Raw genomic sequence first — 18,032 nt, forward strand, 5'->3', positions numbered from 1 at the left:
GCACTTTTCCTGCAAAAGAGATCACCTCCAGAGATGGTAAGTCAGAGATTCTGCCCTGGGCCCTAGGGCAGAGAAAGCTCTGAGACATTTCTGTTGTCTATCCAGTCATTTGGGCAACTTTTATTAGCAGCAATACAAGGCTACTCCTATAAGGTCCTTTTTTTTTTTTTTGGTACCGGGGATGGAACTCGGGACCTTGAGCTTGCAAGGCAGGTGCTAGAACCACTGAGCTAAATCCCTGGCCCTTAGGGTCCATTTTAAATTCACTAAGTATCTGAAACTCATAGGTTTTCCTAGCAGCCACAATTTACATAGTAAAGTCACCTTCATCAACTTCCTATGCATGCATGAATGAAGAAAGGCTGGCTAAAATAGTCCCATATTCTAGTTAGCATGTAAAAACACAAATGCCAGTCACTGATTGTTCTTTTCCATAGTGTAAGACAAAACAGTTGTTGCAAGTTGCCTTAGTCTGACTTTCTGGAAGGAGGAGCAGTCTGACTACAAGGGATTCTCAAATGAACTCCCAACAAGGTAGAGAAAAGTTTAAGGGGAGTTTCTAACTCACTAGTAGAGAGAAAAAGTCCAAATAAACCTCAAGCTGGTTAAACATCCAAAAATCACCGTATAGCACTCTATAAGTCCACAGTCAAAGTTCCAAAGTCCACAACCTATTGGAAAAGGCATTTTTCTCCCCTACACACATAAATGATGAAGACCATGCCTAGGAGGGGGAGAGAAGGTTCAGGTAGTTTTTAATCTATCAAAGATTTGATTTTTTTACATTTGTCTAGAGGTCTGTCTTACTAGTAGTAGAGAAAGCAGTCCAAACCTGCAGCTCAACTCTTTTTTTTTTTTTTTTTTTTTTGCTTAAATTCTTTTATTGGTCCATTTTAGGTATACAATACGTTTGCATTTATCATTGGGTGCTTGTACCTGTACATGATGCATCTTGGTTCTTATTTTTCCCCATTCCCTGTGAGCCCTTCACTCCCTCCACCCTTCTCTATTTACATAGACTTTGCCCAACTCTTAATGGAGGCTTAAGCAAGGGCTTTGATGGCATTGTTTTAGATCGCTCTGAGACAGAGGATATCTGATGATCACTGACAGAGTTCCCCTTTCACCTCACTGAGGAGTCCAGATAGGGACAAGATGTGGAGATTTTCTGCTGATTACCTGTTCGGGCTGTCAGGAGCTAGTTTCTTCTGGGGGACCTTTGGGTATCCACCAGAGGGTAGCCCTGGCCATGACCCCTCAGTTGTCACCTCAGTTTCCACTAGTTCCACACAATCAGAGATCTGTTTGTGAAAGGAACCCAATTGCCTATCTGGTCAATGTTCCACCTGCCATTGGTATCAATGGGACTGGGGATTCACCAGAGGGCAACTGGAGAAACCTGTCCTCTGCTTTGAGAGTGGCAGCTGCCCTTAAGGCAATTACTAACTGGCAGAGTAACCACTGTTTGGCATTCTATAAAGGACAGATAAAAGCCTGAACTGTCTTTATCTGAGATGATTTCATAAGAGACCCATTTTACAACATTTTTAAGCAACTAAGTCCAAATCCAACATATACAAAACAAGAATAAAACATAATTTTTTTTTTGGTACCAGGGATCAAACTCAGGTCCCTGCGCTTGCAGGGCAGGCAGTGGAACCACTGAGTTAAATCCCTGGCCTCAAAACATAATTTTAACAAAAGACAATGCATAAGAAAAACAAGAAATGCAAACATTTAAACCACACAACTTAAAATTAAGACACTTTTGTTTTTGTTTTTGTTTTTTGTACCAGGGATCAAACTCAGGTCCTTGCACTTGCGCAGCAGGCACCAAAACCACTGTGCTAAATCCCCGGCCCCTAAGAGACTTTTGAAACAAAAGCAAAAACAACGACCAGAATTTATGAAACAAAAAACAGAATCCATGAAACAAATGTCGAGAGCCTAGGAAACAAAAGTTACAATCTATAAAGCAAAAAGACCAAAGTTAGAACCTATAGTTTTTTGTGGTTTTTTTGGTACTGGGAATCGAACTCAGGACCTTGCACTTGCGAGCCAGGCAGCAGAACCACTGAGCTAAATCCCCAGCCCTAGAACCTATGGAACAAAAGCAAACTCTTACCTCCTTCCAATAATCTTGGTGGAAGACCTCCAAAATGATATAGGGGTAAGAGATGTAACCCCAAACCTACTAGATATCCAAAACTTGAGTTCATGTTCTCTAAAATCAAAGAATGAATTCTAGAAATAACAGAGGTTAAGAGTAGGAAAAATTTATTGAGAGAAAGAAAGCTTCTGTCTAAGAGACACAGAACGGGGCACAGAAAGCGGGTTGCCCCCATATCCACTCTTGTAGGACAACACTGTGAGACCAAAGTGACTCCATTTTGTTAAAATCCTCCATTCCCCTAGTCTCTCACAAGTTAATGGTTAAAATGTGCTTGATCTGGGACGAAAGACACAATCTGTAACACAAGATTCCTAAGTTTATTACTCAGCTATCTGTTCACCCAGGAAATGAACATCCTGGGCCCACTATCTGTAAGAACAATCTGTCAATGTGCTGACTGTCAGTACTGGGTGGTTGTGACCATTAGTCACTGTGTCTGCTGGCCATCAATACGTGACAGTTGCCCACTAACCTTTGTCCCTCTTTTTCTTTGTAAAACCTACATGTAATCATCCCTTACCCCCGATGAGTTTAGCCAATCAGAAATATACACTTCATGCATGTTAAGCGCTGACCAATCATTGTAATAGCTAAGTGGAAAAATCTCCAAACCTTGCTGTAACCTCTATAAAAACCCCGCTAATTTGGAACTCGGGGCTCTCAATCTTGACCCGCTGTGTCAGTGACAGTTGAGAGTCCCTGCTTAAGCTTGAAAAAACAACCCTCGTGTGCTTACGTCGGAAACGGCCTCCTGGTGATCTTTGGGACTTCGCAGTCTGGGCACAACAAACACCTGCCTCTTTAAAAATGTGATGTATACTGTATGACATTGCTGCCCTGGGGATGTGAATTCTTTGGAAAACAATGAAGGAGTAAACTCTCCTAAAACCACCTCAGTAGAGTCCTCATTTGACCCAGTTGGCTATCATTGGGTAATATGGTCACCCATTGCAGGTGACAGGGAAAGAGGACATTACTAGGACCTCTGCAGTGAGTCCTAGTCTCCTGTGAGCCATGACAGCACAAGGTGAGTTAGTGAATTAAGACAGAAAACAAGACTTACAGAAGAAGCTGAGCTTTGGGCCTGATCAATGCTGCTCTGGGTGGCAAAGATGAAAAACACCAAGTTTGCCACATCTTTATTCAGTAAGTTGGGTAGTAACAGATGACTCAGACGGCTGCGGTGATAATCCTCAGCGGCAGTGATAATCCTCGAACAATGAGGAACTTATGTGGATGAAGATATTGTTCCTCCCAGGATGTCTTCAACTGGTATAATCCTGCCCTGGAGCATCACAGCATCAACAGACCATTGAGGTTTTAGCTGTGACCAGAGGAGAAAATAGGGTGAGGTCTCCACATGCTATAGCCAGCCTGTGGGCTGGAAAACTATTCCTACTCATAATTTAATTGTGAAATGATTTTCCCTCAAAATTATGTAGAATTGCTCCTGAAAACCCATATGTATAGAGAAAGAATAAGTAAATAGCTTGTTCATCCAGGGAAAAAAAAAGGATTGGGAGTGGCAAATGACAGTATCTCCCACATAGGTGGAATCCTTTAGCAGCAAGGAGAGACATTATTGTCTTGAGTAAAGACTATTGACAATGAGAAAACTCTTCACAGGCAGGAATCATGAAGTCAAATGCCCAGTAAAGCCAACAAGTAATATGAATAAGTTGAGTGGGCCCAGTGAAATGAAAGGTGAGCTAGAAAGTGCTTATCCAGGCAAAAGAGAAAATCCCACTCCTAGTCCCTCCTTCCCCCTAATGCAGAACCCCATACCTAAGCCCCTACAGAAAGTTCAGAAGATTTTATTTAGAGTTACTAATCAGCCTCAAAAAAACAGTTCCAAATCATCTTTCCAAATTGGCATTCAGCATCTTCTGACCAAACAAATGAGCTGACGAGCTGCAGTGAGTCCTGCACTTTCTCAAACCCTGCCCCATTTTAGTGATTTGATTTTCAACACTGATAGTAAGGGACCATCAGACAGATGAAGAAAATTTCCAATATAAAAGACAAACACTAAAATGAAACAAGAAACTGAAAAAAAGAAACGTCAAGCAAACAGAGGCAATTCGAGGAAAAGAAGAAAACTTCCTAAAATTTTTTTGAGCCAAGTGTTTTATTTTGAAGTGATTGTAGATCTATCTGAAGTTGTAAGAAATAATGAAAAAGATCTCTCATGTGCTCTATACCCAGTTTCTCCTGAAGCTAATAGGTGCAGCCTGAATGTTTACATCCCTCCAAATTCACATGTTAAAACCTCATTCCTGGGCCGGGGATTTAGCTCAGTGGTTCCGGCGTCTGCCTTGCAAGCGCAAGGTCCCGAGTTCGATCCCAGGGACCAAAACAAAAAAAACAAAACCCCCCCCCGATTCCTAATACCATGTGATGGTAATGGGGGACAGGCCTTTGGTAGGTGATTAAGTCACCTAATGTAAATAGGATTGGTGCCTTTATAAAAGAGACCCTGCAGAGCTCCCTCTTCCTTCCCCCATGGCATACTACAAGAAGTCAGCTGTCTGTAAACCGGAAAGCTAACCTTCAGGAGATATCCAGTCTGCTAGCACCATGATCTCAGACTGTAAGAAAAACATGTTTGCTGGTTATAAGCTGCCCAGTGTTTGGTGTGCCACTGTGGCTGTCTAAACAGATTAAGACAGAGATATCCTGCACAACTACAGTATGATATCACAACCAGAATACCAGTACCGGTATGGTCAAGCCACAGTACTGGCAACTTAAGAAAATTAATGTCCACAGATAGTTAAGAGAGGTATTACATTCATGAAAGAAAACTGGGATGCCATTTTATGAACAAGCAATCAAAGAATGAGAAAAAATTTCTTGGGAATTAAAAATACTGTTTGTAGCATACTGTATTTTTCCACTATGGCCACATTAGTACCTCCCACTCCACATGCTCTTGCTCACAATATGAATTTCACAGCCTTCTCATTGAGAGGTGAGATCTTTGTTTCCTCCCCTCTAGTCTGGAAGAGAGCTCTGTCTGAGGAATTGTACAGTTTCTACAACACATCACGTTCACAATGCCAGTTAGATGCAGTTTTCATCAATTCCTCATAATGAGAATAAATATGGTTTTTCTATACCAATTCCAGTATTAAAGAGATTAGTAATTCACATATAAAGAATGTTAGCATCTTACAGATGGTGTGAGTAGGATTGGATATGGACAGTAAATCAACCATTTGGTCTGGCTGGCAAAATGAAGGACAGTTGAAGGGTATTAAATAGTCTCTCTTGTAGTAGACAAACAATTCCCCATCTATGACTGTGGCTAAGTAAAGATCAATTCAGTTTAAATGAATGAGAAGGAGAAGAAAAATAAATCAAATCCATCCGTTAGCGTGATGACAGCCTAAGAAAGAACTGTCCAACGTAATGATGAGCAAGTCAGTGGTTCGCAATGTCTGATTCCTGGGACAAGTGAGTCAGAATTAACAGAACTTCCTACAAATGCAGATGATCAAGCCAGATGTGGTGGTGCACACCTGTAATCCGAGCCCTGGGGAGGCTGAGGCAAAAGGACTGTAAGTTTGAGGTCACCCTGAGCTACTTAGTTAGGCCCTGTCTCAAACAAACAAAAAACAGACACAAGTTCTTGGTCTCACCTTTGAACTTCTGAATGAGAAAGTCAGGGCTTGGGATACCAATCTTTTTTTTTTTTTTCTGAGAAGGGTCTCACTATGTAGCTCAGTCTGGCCTTGAACTCACTATGTAGTCCAGGCTGGCCTCAAACTCACAGTGATCCTTCTGTCTTAGCCTCCCAAGAGCTTGGATTACAGGCATGAACCACTATGCCTGACCACCAATCTGTCTTTTAACAAGCCATCCATGTGATCTTCTCAAAGGTAAGAATCACTAGTTTAAGAAATCTGTTCTGCTACAACTCTCAGAGTCTGTTTCTTTGAAGACTCTCTTGCCCTCTTAGATCTTGACCTGCAAATCTTACATTCCATGAATATCTAAGATTTTCAATATTCTCAGTACTTTGTGCCCCCAAGGAAGAACTCTCAAAGAATATGTGTTTTGAGACACAGAGAAACTTTTTTAACAACTCCCATTGTTCCCTGGCCCCAGTGGTAATCAACCCAGCACTTTTCCTGAGTCCTGTCCAATAGTTTTCCCCAAGGATATGCCTTCTTCCTCCAGGGTCCTGCACCTGGTAGTACACGTAGGGTAGGAACAGGGGATGGGAAGCTGGAGCTACAGCTGAGGATCTCCAAGAAGATGTAGGACCTGAAGCTCCATTCTGGGCTGAAGGAAGGTGAGAGGACAGTTTGCTGTAAGAAGGATCCAGTGACATCTGCTGGAGGATGGGAGTCATAAACAAGTGAAAGACTTGATGGGAGAGTCTGGAGTAGGAGAGATCCAGAAAGTACTAACTACAAGAGGAAGTGACACTGAACACATACGTTTCAGGTTACACATGAAAACATCCATGCATGTGACTGCCTCTGTGATTTAAAGGACAGATGCTTAGAGTAAAGGATAAAACGATGGGGAAAATCCTGCAAAATTTTTCACAAGGTCACATAATTACCTGCTAATACATTAAATTGGCAAACATTGTTTGAGCACCTACTAAATCAAAATTGTTGTCACTCATGCTGGGCCTGCCGTGTTGTTAAATTCAAAATCTAGTTTAGAGTTAAATGGTAAGCACTATAATGAAGGTATCTATAAAGTGTTGTTAGGACCCAGAGAAATGAAGACTTCTTTATGGGAGAAATGGAGAATGGAACTGGACAGAAGATGGTATCTGAATTTTTCTAGGATGTCAAGGTAGCAAGAGGCACTTAAGAAACAGGAATTATTAATGAAGATATGGAAATAATCATATAGATGGTATATGTAGAGGCTATGAATTGGCCCCTGGGTACCAGGGATATTGATTAGAAAGGTATATGGACAGTGGCACTGTGCCTGCCTGGCAAGTGCATGGTCCTGAGTTTGATCCTCAGTACAAAAAAAGAAAGAAAAGAAAAGAAAGGTATATGGAGATGATATTTTACAGCCGTGTATCAAATGCTAAGAGGGAATTGTGTGCACATATGTAGGTAGGTTTTTTAATCCTGATTCTATCCACAGGCACCTTCGAAGAGCTTGAGCTTTAAGCTGTGGGCACTAGACAGTCACTAAAGATGTTAACAAGAAAGGAAGATTACAGTGGAAACACAGGGAAGGAAGGATGGAGAACGTATGACCTACAATAGGGAACAGATGAAATGGGAAGAAGAGGTCTAAAGGGGTACGGGAAGTGGGAGGGGCAGGGGAAAGGAAAGAAGGGAAAGGAAAAAATATGAGAAAAGGAAAAAAATGGAAACAAAGTCTTTGTAAATAGGGAAGGGTGGAGGGGGTGAAGGGAGGGCAGGGGAAGGGGAAAAAAAAAAAGAACCAAGATACCCATGCAATGGTACAAGATCCCAATGATGAATGTAACTGTATTGCATATCTAAAGTGTATCAATAAACTTAATGGGAAAAAATAGGGAACAGATTGTAATTAGTCAGGTGAGAGAGGATTGGAAGATCGAGACAGAACGAGGGAGACCACATAACCTCACCCTGCCCCTCTCTTTCTCTCTCACTTCATCTGTCTCTCTAGCTAGAATCATTCCCTCCCCAACACCAGCATTTCCATCTCCTCCTCCTTAGCCTATTCTATTACCCCATTTCTCTTCCTTGTAATTTTTCTTGACTTCACCTATTCCCTTTCTTCTCATTCAACTTCTTTCTTTTTCTTCTACCCTTAGATTTGATAACAACTAAAATTGCTCTAAGGGTCCCTTCAAACAATACCCATCATCTATTTCTTTTTTTGGTACCGGGGATCAAACTCAGGTCCTTGCGCTTGTGCAGCAGGCGGCGAAACCACTGAGCTAAATCCCCGGCCCCATCATCTATTTCTTAAAAGTGAATCTCTCCCCCACCGCCCTCTTTCCCAGCTTATGTCCTGTAGAGCCTCCCCCAAGGAAGGGGCACCTGCCTTGGGGAGTGGGAATAAACTGGATAGTCCAGGCATCCACCTGTGACCAGAGGTTCCTCCACAGGGCCTTGGCTTCCTATAACTATTCAGCCACCCCAGATCCTCATAAGTATTGACTATGCTGGCCATAAATAAACTGTGAAATCAAGACCTACGTCTAGAATCTTACAATTGAATTGTGGAGGAAAAACAGTCAGTTTGATGGACAGTTTACTTTTACGACACCAGCATTTTCCCCAGAGCATTTCTATTTTCTGCATATTTCCTCTAATAGACAAGAAAGATCTGTTCACACTTTAGTGTGCTAAATGTTCTACGAAAACTTAAAACCTGGAAGAAGATGTCTTTAGACTTCAAGTTGTCACAGATGAAAGTGATTACAAGAGTTTATTGTGCCAGGCATCATTCTAGGAAATTTCTGTGTGTTACTCCACCTAAGCTCACAGAAAATTCTGTAAAGAATACTCGATCTGAGCACACAGAAAATTCTGTAAGGAAAGCCTTTTTATTCCTACCTTACAGATGCAGAAACTGAGATACCAATAAAATAAGTAACATGAACAAATCTCAAGGAAATGGAAGATCTAAAATTGACTCCAGATCTGTGGGACTCTAAGTGTCTTCCTATCACAATACTAGTCTTTGAAAAGCAGGTTGCATATAGTTCTGGATGATGCTAAGCTATCTCATGAATGTGTATTCCAGCACCTACTTGTGAACTCTTCAGAAGCAAGGCAGCACCTGGCATCACGGTCCGCATGTAAGGATGCCTAACAAATGGACCTGAAGAGCTTGGTCTGAGCCCCTGAGCTCTAAAGGGCAAGTAATGACTTCGTGCATCTTTGTCTGTAATTTGTTTTCTCTGTCTATGGAGTAGACCCCATGGAAACAGGGACCCGCACGTGGGTGTCAGAGTTTGTCTTCCTGGGGCTCTCACAGACTGAGGAGCTCCAGCTTTTCCTGTTTTGGCTGTTCTTAACTGTCTACATCACCACTGTGGTGGGAAACCTCATCATCATAGTCACAGTGACCTCAGACTCTTGGCTCCACACACCCATGTACTTTCTGCTCCGAAACCTAGCTGTCATAGACCTTTGTTTCTCCTCAGTCACTGCCCCCAGAATGCTGGTGGACTTTCTCTCTGAGGAGAAGACCATCTCCTTTGAGGGCTGCATGGCCCAGGTCTTCTTCTTCCACTTCCTGGGAGGTGCCATGGTCTTCTTCCTCTCCGTGATGGCCTATGATCGCCTTGTTGCCATCTCCTGGCCTCTCCACTATGTCACCATCATGAACACTCGGCTCTGCATGGGACTCATGGTGACAGCCTGGGTAGGGGGCTTTGTCCACTCCATTGTCCAGCTGGCTCTGATGCTGCCGTTGCCTTACTGTGGCCCCAATGTCCTGGATAACTTCTACTGCGATGTTCCCCAGGTACTCAGGCTAGCCTGCACGGACGCTTCCCTCCTGGAGCTCCTCATGATCTCCAACAGTGGGATGCTGGACATCATCTGGTTCCTTCTCCTTCTGATCTCCTACTTGGTTATCTTGGTGCTGCTGAGGTCCCACTCAGGGGAAGCAAGAAGGAAGGCAGCTTCCACCTGCACCACCCACATCATTGTGGTGTCTATGATCTTCATCCCAAGCATCTACCTCTATGCCCGACCCTTCACTCCCTTCCCCATGGACAAGGCAGTGTCCGTCAGCCACACAGTCATGACCCCCATGCTCAACCCTATAATCTACACCCTGAGGAACCAGGAGATGCAGGCAGCAGTGAAGAGATTAGCAATGTGGCAACTGGTTTGTAAAGGAGAGTGATTACCAGAAGGTTCCTTTCCTTTAGTTTTTCATTTGCAAATTGCATAGAGAGCTACTACATCTACTCTACTCACAGCAGCTTGTGAGTGTGTTGGGAGAGCCAGCTGCATAGTGGGTGGGTATGTGTTTTATTTTTTTGGTACCGGGGATTGATCTCGGGTCCTTGCACTCTCGAGGCAGGCAGCAGAACCACTGAGCTAAATCCCCAGCCCAGGTGGGTTTTGAAACTAAGAAACATACTCAGTATTTTTAGGAGAAACAAAAGTGTTCTTTTTCTGAGTAAGATTTATTATAAAGCATTCTAACACTCCTGAAAGAGAAGTGTTTACTTGTCCCTGGAGAACTCTACCTCCTTTGTCCCTTTCTGACTGATGGATGATTGTCTTTGATAATGACCTCATTTCCCTGAGAGCCCTTCTGTGTTCTGTATGTTGCCTCTCTTCTCAGCATCTCCTTTTGGTCTGAGTCCAGAGTATTAAAGAGAGCACAAGATTTGTTGTCTTGGTCCTTAACTGGGATCTGTGACCTTTCATTTAACCATTTGGTGACCTTGGATGAGCTACTTAAACTCTGGATTGCATGGGTTTTTCTTCTCTCAGACAGGAATAAAAAACAATGCCAATCACAGTAATATTACGGATTTTCTATAAGATCCAAGTTTTTAAATATGTGAGAAAATATTTTATGAAACATAGAACCTATGTAAGGATTATTACTAGCCTTGACATGTATTCTCCCATCCAATTTTGGAAGTAGGGCAGATATTCATTCTTATGTGAAGTGAAGGAGGCATGGAGAGGGTGGAAGCTGGACTCCAGAACACCATGCAACATACCCAAGGGTGAAACTAACTCTTAAACAGTGAGTATTGATTCAGGGCCATGTGTGTTGGAGTCTACTTTCCACTCTCCCCTACCTATCTGTACTTTCAGACTCAATGCTTCTTGCAAACAAGAATCAAAAGTTTCATTGATTTGATCTGTCTATCTGTCTCTGTCTCAGTCTCTCTCTGCCACATTTCCTGTGGCAGAGTCTTTCCTTAATACAAATGAGCGCCGTGGCCAACTTCTTGGGTTCCATTCAGAGCTATTTCCAAGATGGACATAAAGACTGTCAAGAGGAACCCAGAGCCAGTGGCAGACCTAAGACAGAGACAGAGGACAAACAGACTCTTGGGTCCTTAATCTGTTATTTAAAAACATGATTTGTGTTTTCTCCTGGGATAGTCAGACTTGCAATCTGCTTTGGCTAAAAACAAAAACAAAAGAACAGTGACTATTCACCTGGGCCTACAGTGCCCAAAGGGTAACTAAAAGAGGAACAAAGCTTCATTTTGTATCTGTCTTCTTTATTACTCAAAAGTTTAGATCAGATCCCTGCTGAGATCTGCATGTAGGCATCTACATTTAGGGAGCATCTGTCTTAAAGCTGATACTACAGGGCTGATTACCCCTAAATTTACATAACCTATTTCACCTCTCTTTAAGATTGAGGACACCGGGATAAGAGATTTATAGGAATGTTGAACTGCCCATGAATCCCCAGAAGTCTCTAGTATTTCCCTAAACTTACAGTCGTCTTGGATTCCAGCAGAGCCTCCACAAAAGTGATCCTGCCCCACGCAGAAACAATCATCTCATGAAGACTGGATTAAGTGATAAGGACTTTTCCTGAATGAAGTTTGCAAAACCAGAACTGAGATAATAATCAACAGGATCCTATCTCACTCCAACGCCTTAAAAACGGGTCCTTTCCTTTTATATTGTATTAGAATGTGATTGTAGTACATACTGATTACATTCATTGTGGGCAGCAGGTACAAGTATATAAGTATCAATTCTTTTTATTCCCCTTTCCCTCCCTTTCCTCCCTCCATCTCAAGATCCCCTTCTCGTTTCAATTTGACCTTCTTCATCAGAGTGGTGCCCCCTTCAGCTTCTTCAGTTTAACTCGCTTCCCATTCTCTCTTACTTTCTAACTCTGCCTAATAAACCAGCCTATGCCTCTCATGACCCATCCTGAAATGGTCTCACATAAGGCCAGGGAAAAAGGGAGGTAGGAGAGGAGAGGTGCTTGCCCTCAGCTGACCACCACCCCATCCTGGACCTGCAACACCTCTCAAGTGCTCATCAGAACGCCCTCCTGCCTCCTGAAACTTCCTGACCTTTGCTGACTTGGTTAGCACATCAGAAAGGTCAAGCTCTTGCTCAAGGTCATGCAAGCAGGGGTGGTGCTGGACTCCCAGTACAGCTCTCCAGAGCCCCAAGCTGAGTTTTCTCCAGCTTTGCTATAGGCAGAGGATTCAGAGCGGTCCACAGACACACGTGCACCCATCCATGTGGCTTTCCCACAGTGTGTAGCCAACGATGTATGAGCCAAACCCCTTCTCCTTGAACACTTTCAGGTTCTCATCTTGAGAACATGGCCCAGGGCCCCCTTCCTAGGAATCCCTGGGGGCAGAGGCAGTCGAGCGGGCCCTGAGCCCTGCTCTCCTGCAGCCGTCTTGATAGAGGCAGTTGGAGCAGAGCAGATAAAGAGATCCAATCAGGCCTGTGGCCAGCTGCTCCACCATGGCTGTGGACGGTTCTTGTGAAAGTGGTTGCAGAAACTTTGAGGTTGCAAGCTGGCAAGGGGAGGCAGGGGGAAGGTTTTGGGGTATAATAGGTGGAAGGTGCCTGAGAGAGAAGTCTCCACAGCAACCACCAATCTAGGGCTGGCCTAGTCCAAAGACATCATCCTGACAGGCACAAATCCAAATCCACTCATGTTCAGGCCCTGCCAGGCACCGGGTTAGGTACCAAGGCCAGTGTAACCACCAAAAACCCAAACAGGTACACACACCTTTTCTGTGTGTTGCTCACAGACTGGCAGGGAGCTGCAGCTTGGTCAAATCCAACCACAGACACACATGATTCGTTATAATGATCTTAAGTTCTAGGAAAGGAACAGCAAGACCAAGGACAGGAAGACCCAGCCAACGGAATCATAGCTGATGAGGGAACAGTACCTTCCTTTCCAGTACTCATGAGTTCCTGGTGTTAAACAGGATACCACACATTTCTGAGCACTGGCCTGAGCTCAGCTCTGGGCCAGGTGCTGGTTACACAAAATCAGGCCTCGGGCCCCAGGGATGGACACAGTGACTGTGCCCCTTCAGTGCAGTACAGTGTATGCTGCAGGAAGCATCAGCATAAGGTGCCCTGCAGACAGAGGGGGGACACCTAATTGAGATGGGATTTGGGAAGTGAACAGGAAAGGCTCCTGGAGGAGATGATGGCTCAGCTCCAGTGAGAAGATAAATTAGCCAGGCAAGGGATGTGGACAAGGACCCAGAGGTGAAGGGGAAGATGACACATCAGAAAACTCCAGGGAGGGCTGGGGCTCGCAGCCCAGTGGTAGGATGCTTATCTAATACAAACACAGTCCTGTGTACAATTCCCAGCACTGCAAAACAAAAACCGACAAACCAGAGAGATCAAGGCCGGAGTGTGGTGGGCAGGGAGAAGTGAGGTCCTAGAGGGTCTAGGAAGCTGGGGAAGAATCTGGAATTCCCCGGACTGCTGCTAAAGGGACATTGTGCACAGACCCTGTCTTAGTTATTTTTCTCATTGCTGAGACAAAATAGCTGACATCAGCTCTTGGCCCTCCAAAGACTCTGCACATCCCTTTGTGCAAAAGGCATTGAGTCCATCTCTAAAAGTTGCCAAAGTCCTAACATTTTCAGCACTGTCGAAAAGTCCAAGTCCCAAGTCTCCTCAGAAATTTAAGGCAAATTCTTGGCTGCAAGCCCCTGTACACATGAAAAGAAAGTCAAACACTTCCAACACTCAATGGCACAGGATAGACATTTCCATTCCAAAAGGTATAAATAGGAGGACACAAAGGAATAGGACCAAAGCAAGTCCAAAATCCAAACATTAAGTCCTCTAGTTCCATGTCCAGCATCCAAGGCAGTCTGTGGCAAGATGTGAACCCTAAAGGATTTGGGTGGCTCTGCTCCTGTAGCTCTCCTGGTAGTTGTAGCTCCCATGCTTTCTCTCTTGGGCCATCTCTGCTCCCTCCTTGCCATTTTCCTCAGACAATTCATGTTCCTGGTTTCCACATTCCCCCAAACATTTGGGGTCTCCACTGTGCCTTCGTCTTCACACAGCTTCACACACTGCTCTCTCGGGCACACTGCCTACCTCCTGGGCCTTTTTCTGAAATCTAGTTGGAAGCCTTCCTGACCCCACAACTCTTGTATTCTGCATGGGTCTAAAACCAGCACCACATGGATGATGCCAAGGTCTGCTGGCAGCTGGAGCAGTAGTCAGGCTTCCTTCTCTCTTGGCTGCAGGGGCTAAGTGCCTATGAACCAAATCCTAAGGAACAACTTTCCTAGGCCACCACCATTCTGGAAAATGGTGCTCTGGGCCTCTCTTCTCAAAGTGAGAAGAGACTTTGCAATTTTGAGGATGCAAAGAGTGGAGTCTGCTGGTTCTTGTGATATCCTCAGGCCATCTTTTCTATTTTCCTGTTCTTCTCAGCAATCAAGATCTCCTCTGATTGCCTGGGATTTAGCTCAGTGATTCCACTGCCAGCCTCGCAAGTGCAAGATTCAGAGTTTGATCCCCGGTACCAAAAAAAAAAAAAAGTGGGAATTTCTCCCCACCAACAAGCAAGATCTCCTCTGCTTTATCCTTGCAGTCTATGGCTTTACTGCAAAGTTTATGCTTCCTTTCTGGCCAAACTCACATTTTAAATCATTCTGGTGGGCTCTTTGGTCTTGATTCTCAACATAAATCTGGCTAAAAGCCCCCAGTAGCCATACCATGACCTCAACATTAGACTGCCTTGAAATTTCTTTTGCCAGATTAGTCCACAGCCCTTAATCTCAGGATCAGGCAAAGTCTCTGGACACAAGCAAAATGCAGAAAAACTTTCTGCCAAGCCATAACACAGATATTCTGGAGTCCAACAGCCAATGCAGTGCTTCTTCCCTACAGAAACCTCCTAACCCTGGTCTTACTGGTAACATTTCTATCAGCCTTCTGGTCTTCGGAGCTCTGACCAGAATCTCCCATCAAGTACAGCCTAAGGCTTTCCAGGACTGCTATTTTATCTGGCATCTTGGAACCTTTCCAAGCTCTTCCCACAAGCCAGTTCCAAAGGCTCCTGAACCACACGGTCAGGTACAGTCACACCAATGACCTCACTCCCAGTACCAAAGTCTTAGTTACTTTTCTGTCATTGTTGAGACAAAATACCCAAGACCCATAGTTAAAGAAGGAAAAGTTTATTTAGCTCACAGTTTGCAGAGGTTTCAGTCCATAATTAGCTGGCTCCAGAGGAGGAACAGTCCACGGCAAGCAGGTAGGCAAGAGCACATTAGGCTTCTTTCTGTCCCTTATATTTTATGCAGGCTATCCACCCTAGGGTGAGTGTAGCACTCACACCCTTAACCTTAGCCAGAACTGTGCCAAACCAATCAGTGGACTGATTTAGTAGTCACACACCCTTGATCCCAGCACCACACACTCTAGATCCAGCCACCTCTGAAAAGCTTCCCCATCCTGTATCTGCATGAGGCTTTGGGGGTACATCTAGACACAAGCCAAAACAGACCTCACAGAGCAATCCTGCCCACCAGGACCCTGCATGGCCAGCTGCTCTCAGTAGAGCGTGAGAACAGCCCCTTCCCAGCTCTAGGTGCTCCCAGCCCAGTGATTCCCTTCTCCTTCTCCCCAGGACTCACAGTGGAGGGGCCAGGAGGGTGGAAGGACTTGAAAGCCTCCTGGCTTGTCATTTAGCAAACGTTAAGAAGAAGGGGTAAAACAACAGTACAAAGGACAGAGCAAAGGAAGCTGTCCATTCTCATGCAGAAAATAAGGGGTGCTTAGTTTCCAAGAGATTCAGACCACTTACTATGATCACCACACAGCAGCAATTCTAAACAATATCAGTGATCAGTTCTCCTCCCTGAAGACATCTTATGTTGGTCTACATTCTAAACAGTCATTGCAGTTACCCTTGAGCTTTAGTAAAACATGTAAGCTTCAAATTAGTGCATTTTAATTTCTTATGCTTTACTAAACACTGTGCCCTACATGGAAGTTAATTAGGAAAATTCCCAGTAATTCAGTGGTTCCCTTAGCTATGGGCCTTTGCTTCAAGTAAATGCTGATAGTTCAGAATGAGCTGAGCAGGCTCTGGCATGATGCCTTGCCTTTAGATAGTGTTCTTGCCTTTAAACAGTTGACTTGATATAAACTATGGTAGCACAGCGATTGTAAAGACAAAGAAAACAGAACTCTATTTTCTTCCATTCTGTCCTTCCATATGACCACTGGAATTTTGTGTTTAAAATTTAAAACAGTGATCAAGTGCAAACGGTGAAGTACTTTTAAATGCCAATTTTATTTCAAACATGAAATATTTTACTGACTTTCATTCATATCTTGAGGATCAAACTTACTCTTCTTTGTAAACTTTTAATTGTTCATTTTAAAACTAAAGAACAAATCAGGAAAGCAGAAACTGCTGATATATTAACTATTAAGCCACCAACATGTGGGTTATTTAAAACATATTTGTGAAACTTAAAAAGTATTAATCCATCATTCTTTTCCTTTTATGTAGTAATATTTTATTTTTATTTCTTTACTGGCATGATCATATATATGAAGTTCAATGTAAAAAAGAAATGTTTCACACATTTCTGGTCATTATTATTACTTGTTTCATTTAATGAAGTATCATTAAAAATGGCTTGGTTGGGGCCAGGGATTTAGCTCAGTGGTTCCGCCGCCTGCCTCGCAAGTGCAAGGTCCTGAGTTCGATCCCCAGTACCCAAAAACAAATAAATAAAAAAATAAAAATAAAAATGGTTTGGTATACAGAGTAGAGGAGCATCAAAAAGTAATTTGAGCCAGGTCAGGCAGTACACACCAGTAGTAATCCCAGCTACTCAGGAGGCTGAGGCAGGAGGATTCCTGCTTTCGGCCAGCCTAGACTACATAGCAAGACAATGTGTTTAAAAGAAAAAAAAAGAAGAGTGGGGTTGGAAAATGCAGCTCTAGCAAGTGTGAGGTCTTGGGTTTAATCCCCAGTACCGGAAGAAAATAATCTGATACTCTTGATTGCCACAAGCAAAATTTAGCCCCAAAGAAAATCTCTCCAATGAGGTCTCAGTGGGCCTGAGAAAAAGTCCATGTGGAAGGGAGGGATAACACATCCCTTGCTCACACCCTTCTTCTGGTTGTGGTGTGCCATTGCCCTCACCACACAGACGTCAAAGGCACGAGGCATGAGGAGACCCTACCCATCGGGCCATGGCAGGTGCCCCACCACTGTCCTTCCCCTCGATTTTCAGTGTCCTGGTCCCCCAGAGCCAGAGGCCCACAGTCTTCTTTGGAAACCTCTCTCCCAGGCGCCAGGCCCAGAGGGTGCTGCACTCACTGCTGCCACCTTTGGGCTGGGACAGCCTCAAGGGAGCTCGAAAAGAGGCAGCCAGGCTGAGTCAACAGCACTGTTGAGCGCCTGCTGAGTGCCAGGTGCTGTGGCGGCCTTTCACACTCACTGTTGCTGAGAAGCAGAGGCCCCCGAAGGTGGAGAGCAGCACTGGCTCTAAGAGCAGGGAGCCTGGAAAGAGGGTGACCTCGGCCACATATACCTCAGCTGGCTCCAAGCTGGAGCACCCACCCTCTGGAAGGCAGGGCAGGTCAAACACTGGTGAGGTCTGTGCTGCCATTAAAAAAAAAAAAACTCTCATGAGGATCACCGTCCCACCCTACAGGTTTGGAAACTGAGGCCCAGAGGGGGTGGGATTTATCCAAAGTCACACAATGGGCCAGCAAGGAACTCGGTACACTTTCACCACCTACAGAGTAACTTTCCTTCCAGCCCCCCTGTCACAGGGCAGGGGCCTCTGCTGAAGACAGGCGATAAGATCAGGCGGCCTGGCCATCAACGGGAGCTTGTGAAAGGGTTGCCAAAGCAAAGTGCCAACTGTCGAGAGCAACTGTCGGGCTGGTGGCATTGCTGA

At 44.3% G+C, this 18,032-nt stretch overlaps 2 protein-coding genes across 3 annotated transcripts in view; both read left to right on the plus strand.

Annotated features, from left to right (window-relative positions):
* Epx (eosinophil peroxidase) overlaps positions 1 to 18,032 on the plus strand; it is a 52,053-nt gene that overhangs the window by 23,175 nt on the left and 10,846 nt on the right. The gene's annotated exons all lie outside the window — the stretch shown is intronic.
* Or4d2 (olfactory receptor family 4 subfamily D member 2) lies at positions 9,074 to 10,135 on the plus strand. The gene has a single exon (XM_004870431.2). It carries the CDS (start codon positions 9,074 to 9,076, stop codon positions 10,007 to 10,009), a length of 936 nt encoding a protein of 311 aa, XP_004870488.1. The 3' UTR covers positions 10,010 to 10,135.

This window comes from Heterocephalus glaber, unplaced genomic scaffold, assembly GCF_053883595.1.
Source record: "Heterocephalus glaber isolate CG9 unplaced genomic scaffold, H.glaber_assembly_v1.0 deba00001564, whole genome shotgun sequence".
Classification (NCBI taxonomy): Eukaryota; Metazoa; Chordata; class Mammalia; order Rodentia; family Bathyergidae; genus Heterocephalus; species Heterocephalus glaber.

Bases quoted from the DNA above. Each gene is read 5' to 3' on its own strand.
- Or4d2 (XM_004870431.2), top strand. From the start codon at position 9,074: ATGGAAACAGGGACCCGCACGTGGGTGTCAGAGTTTGTCTTCCTGGGG.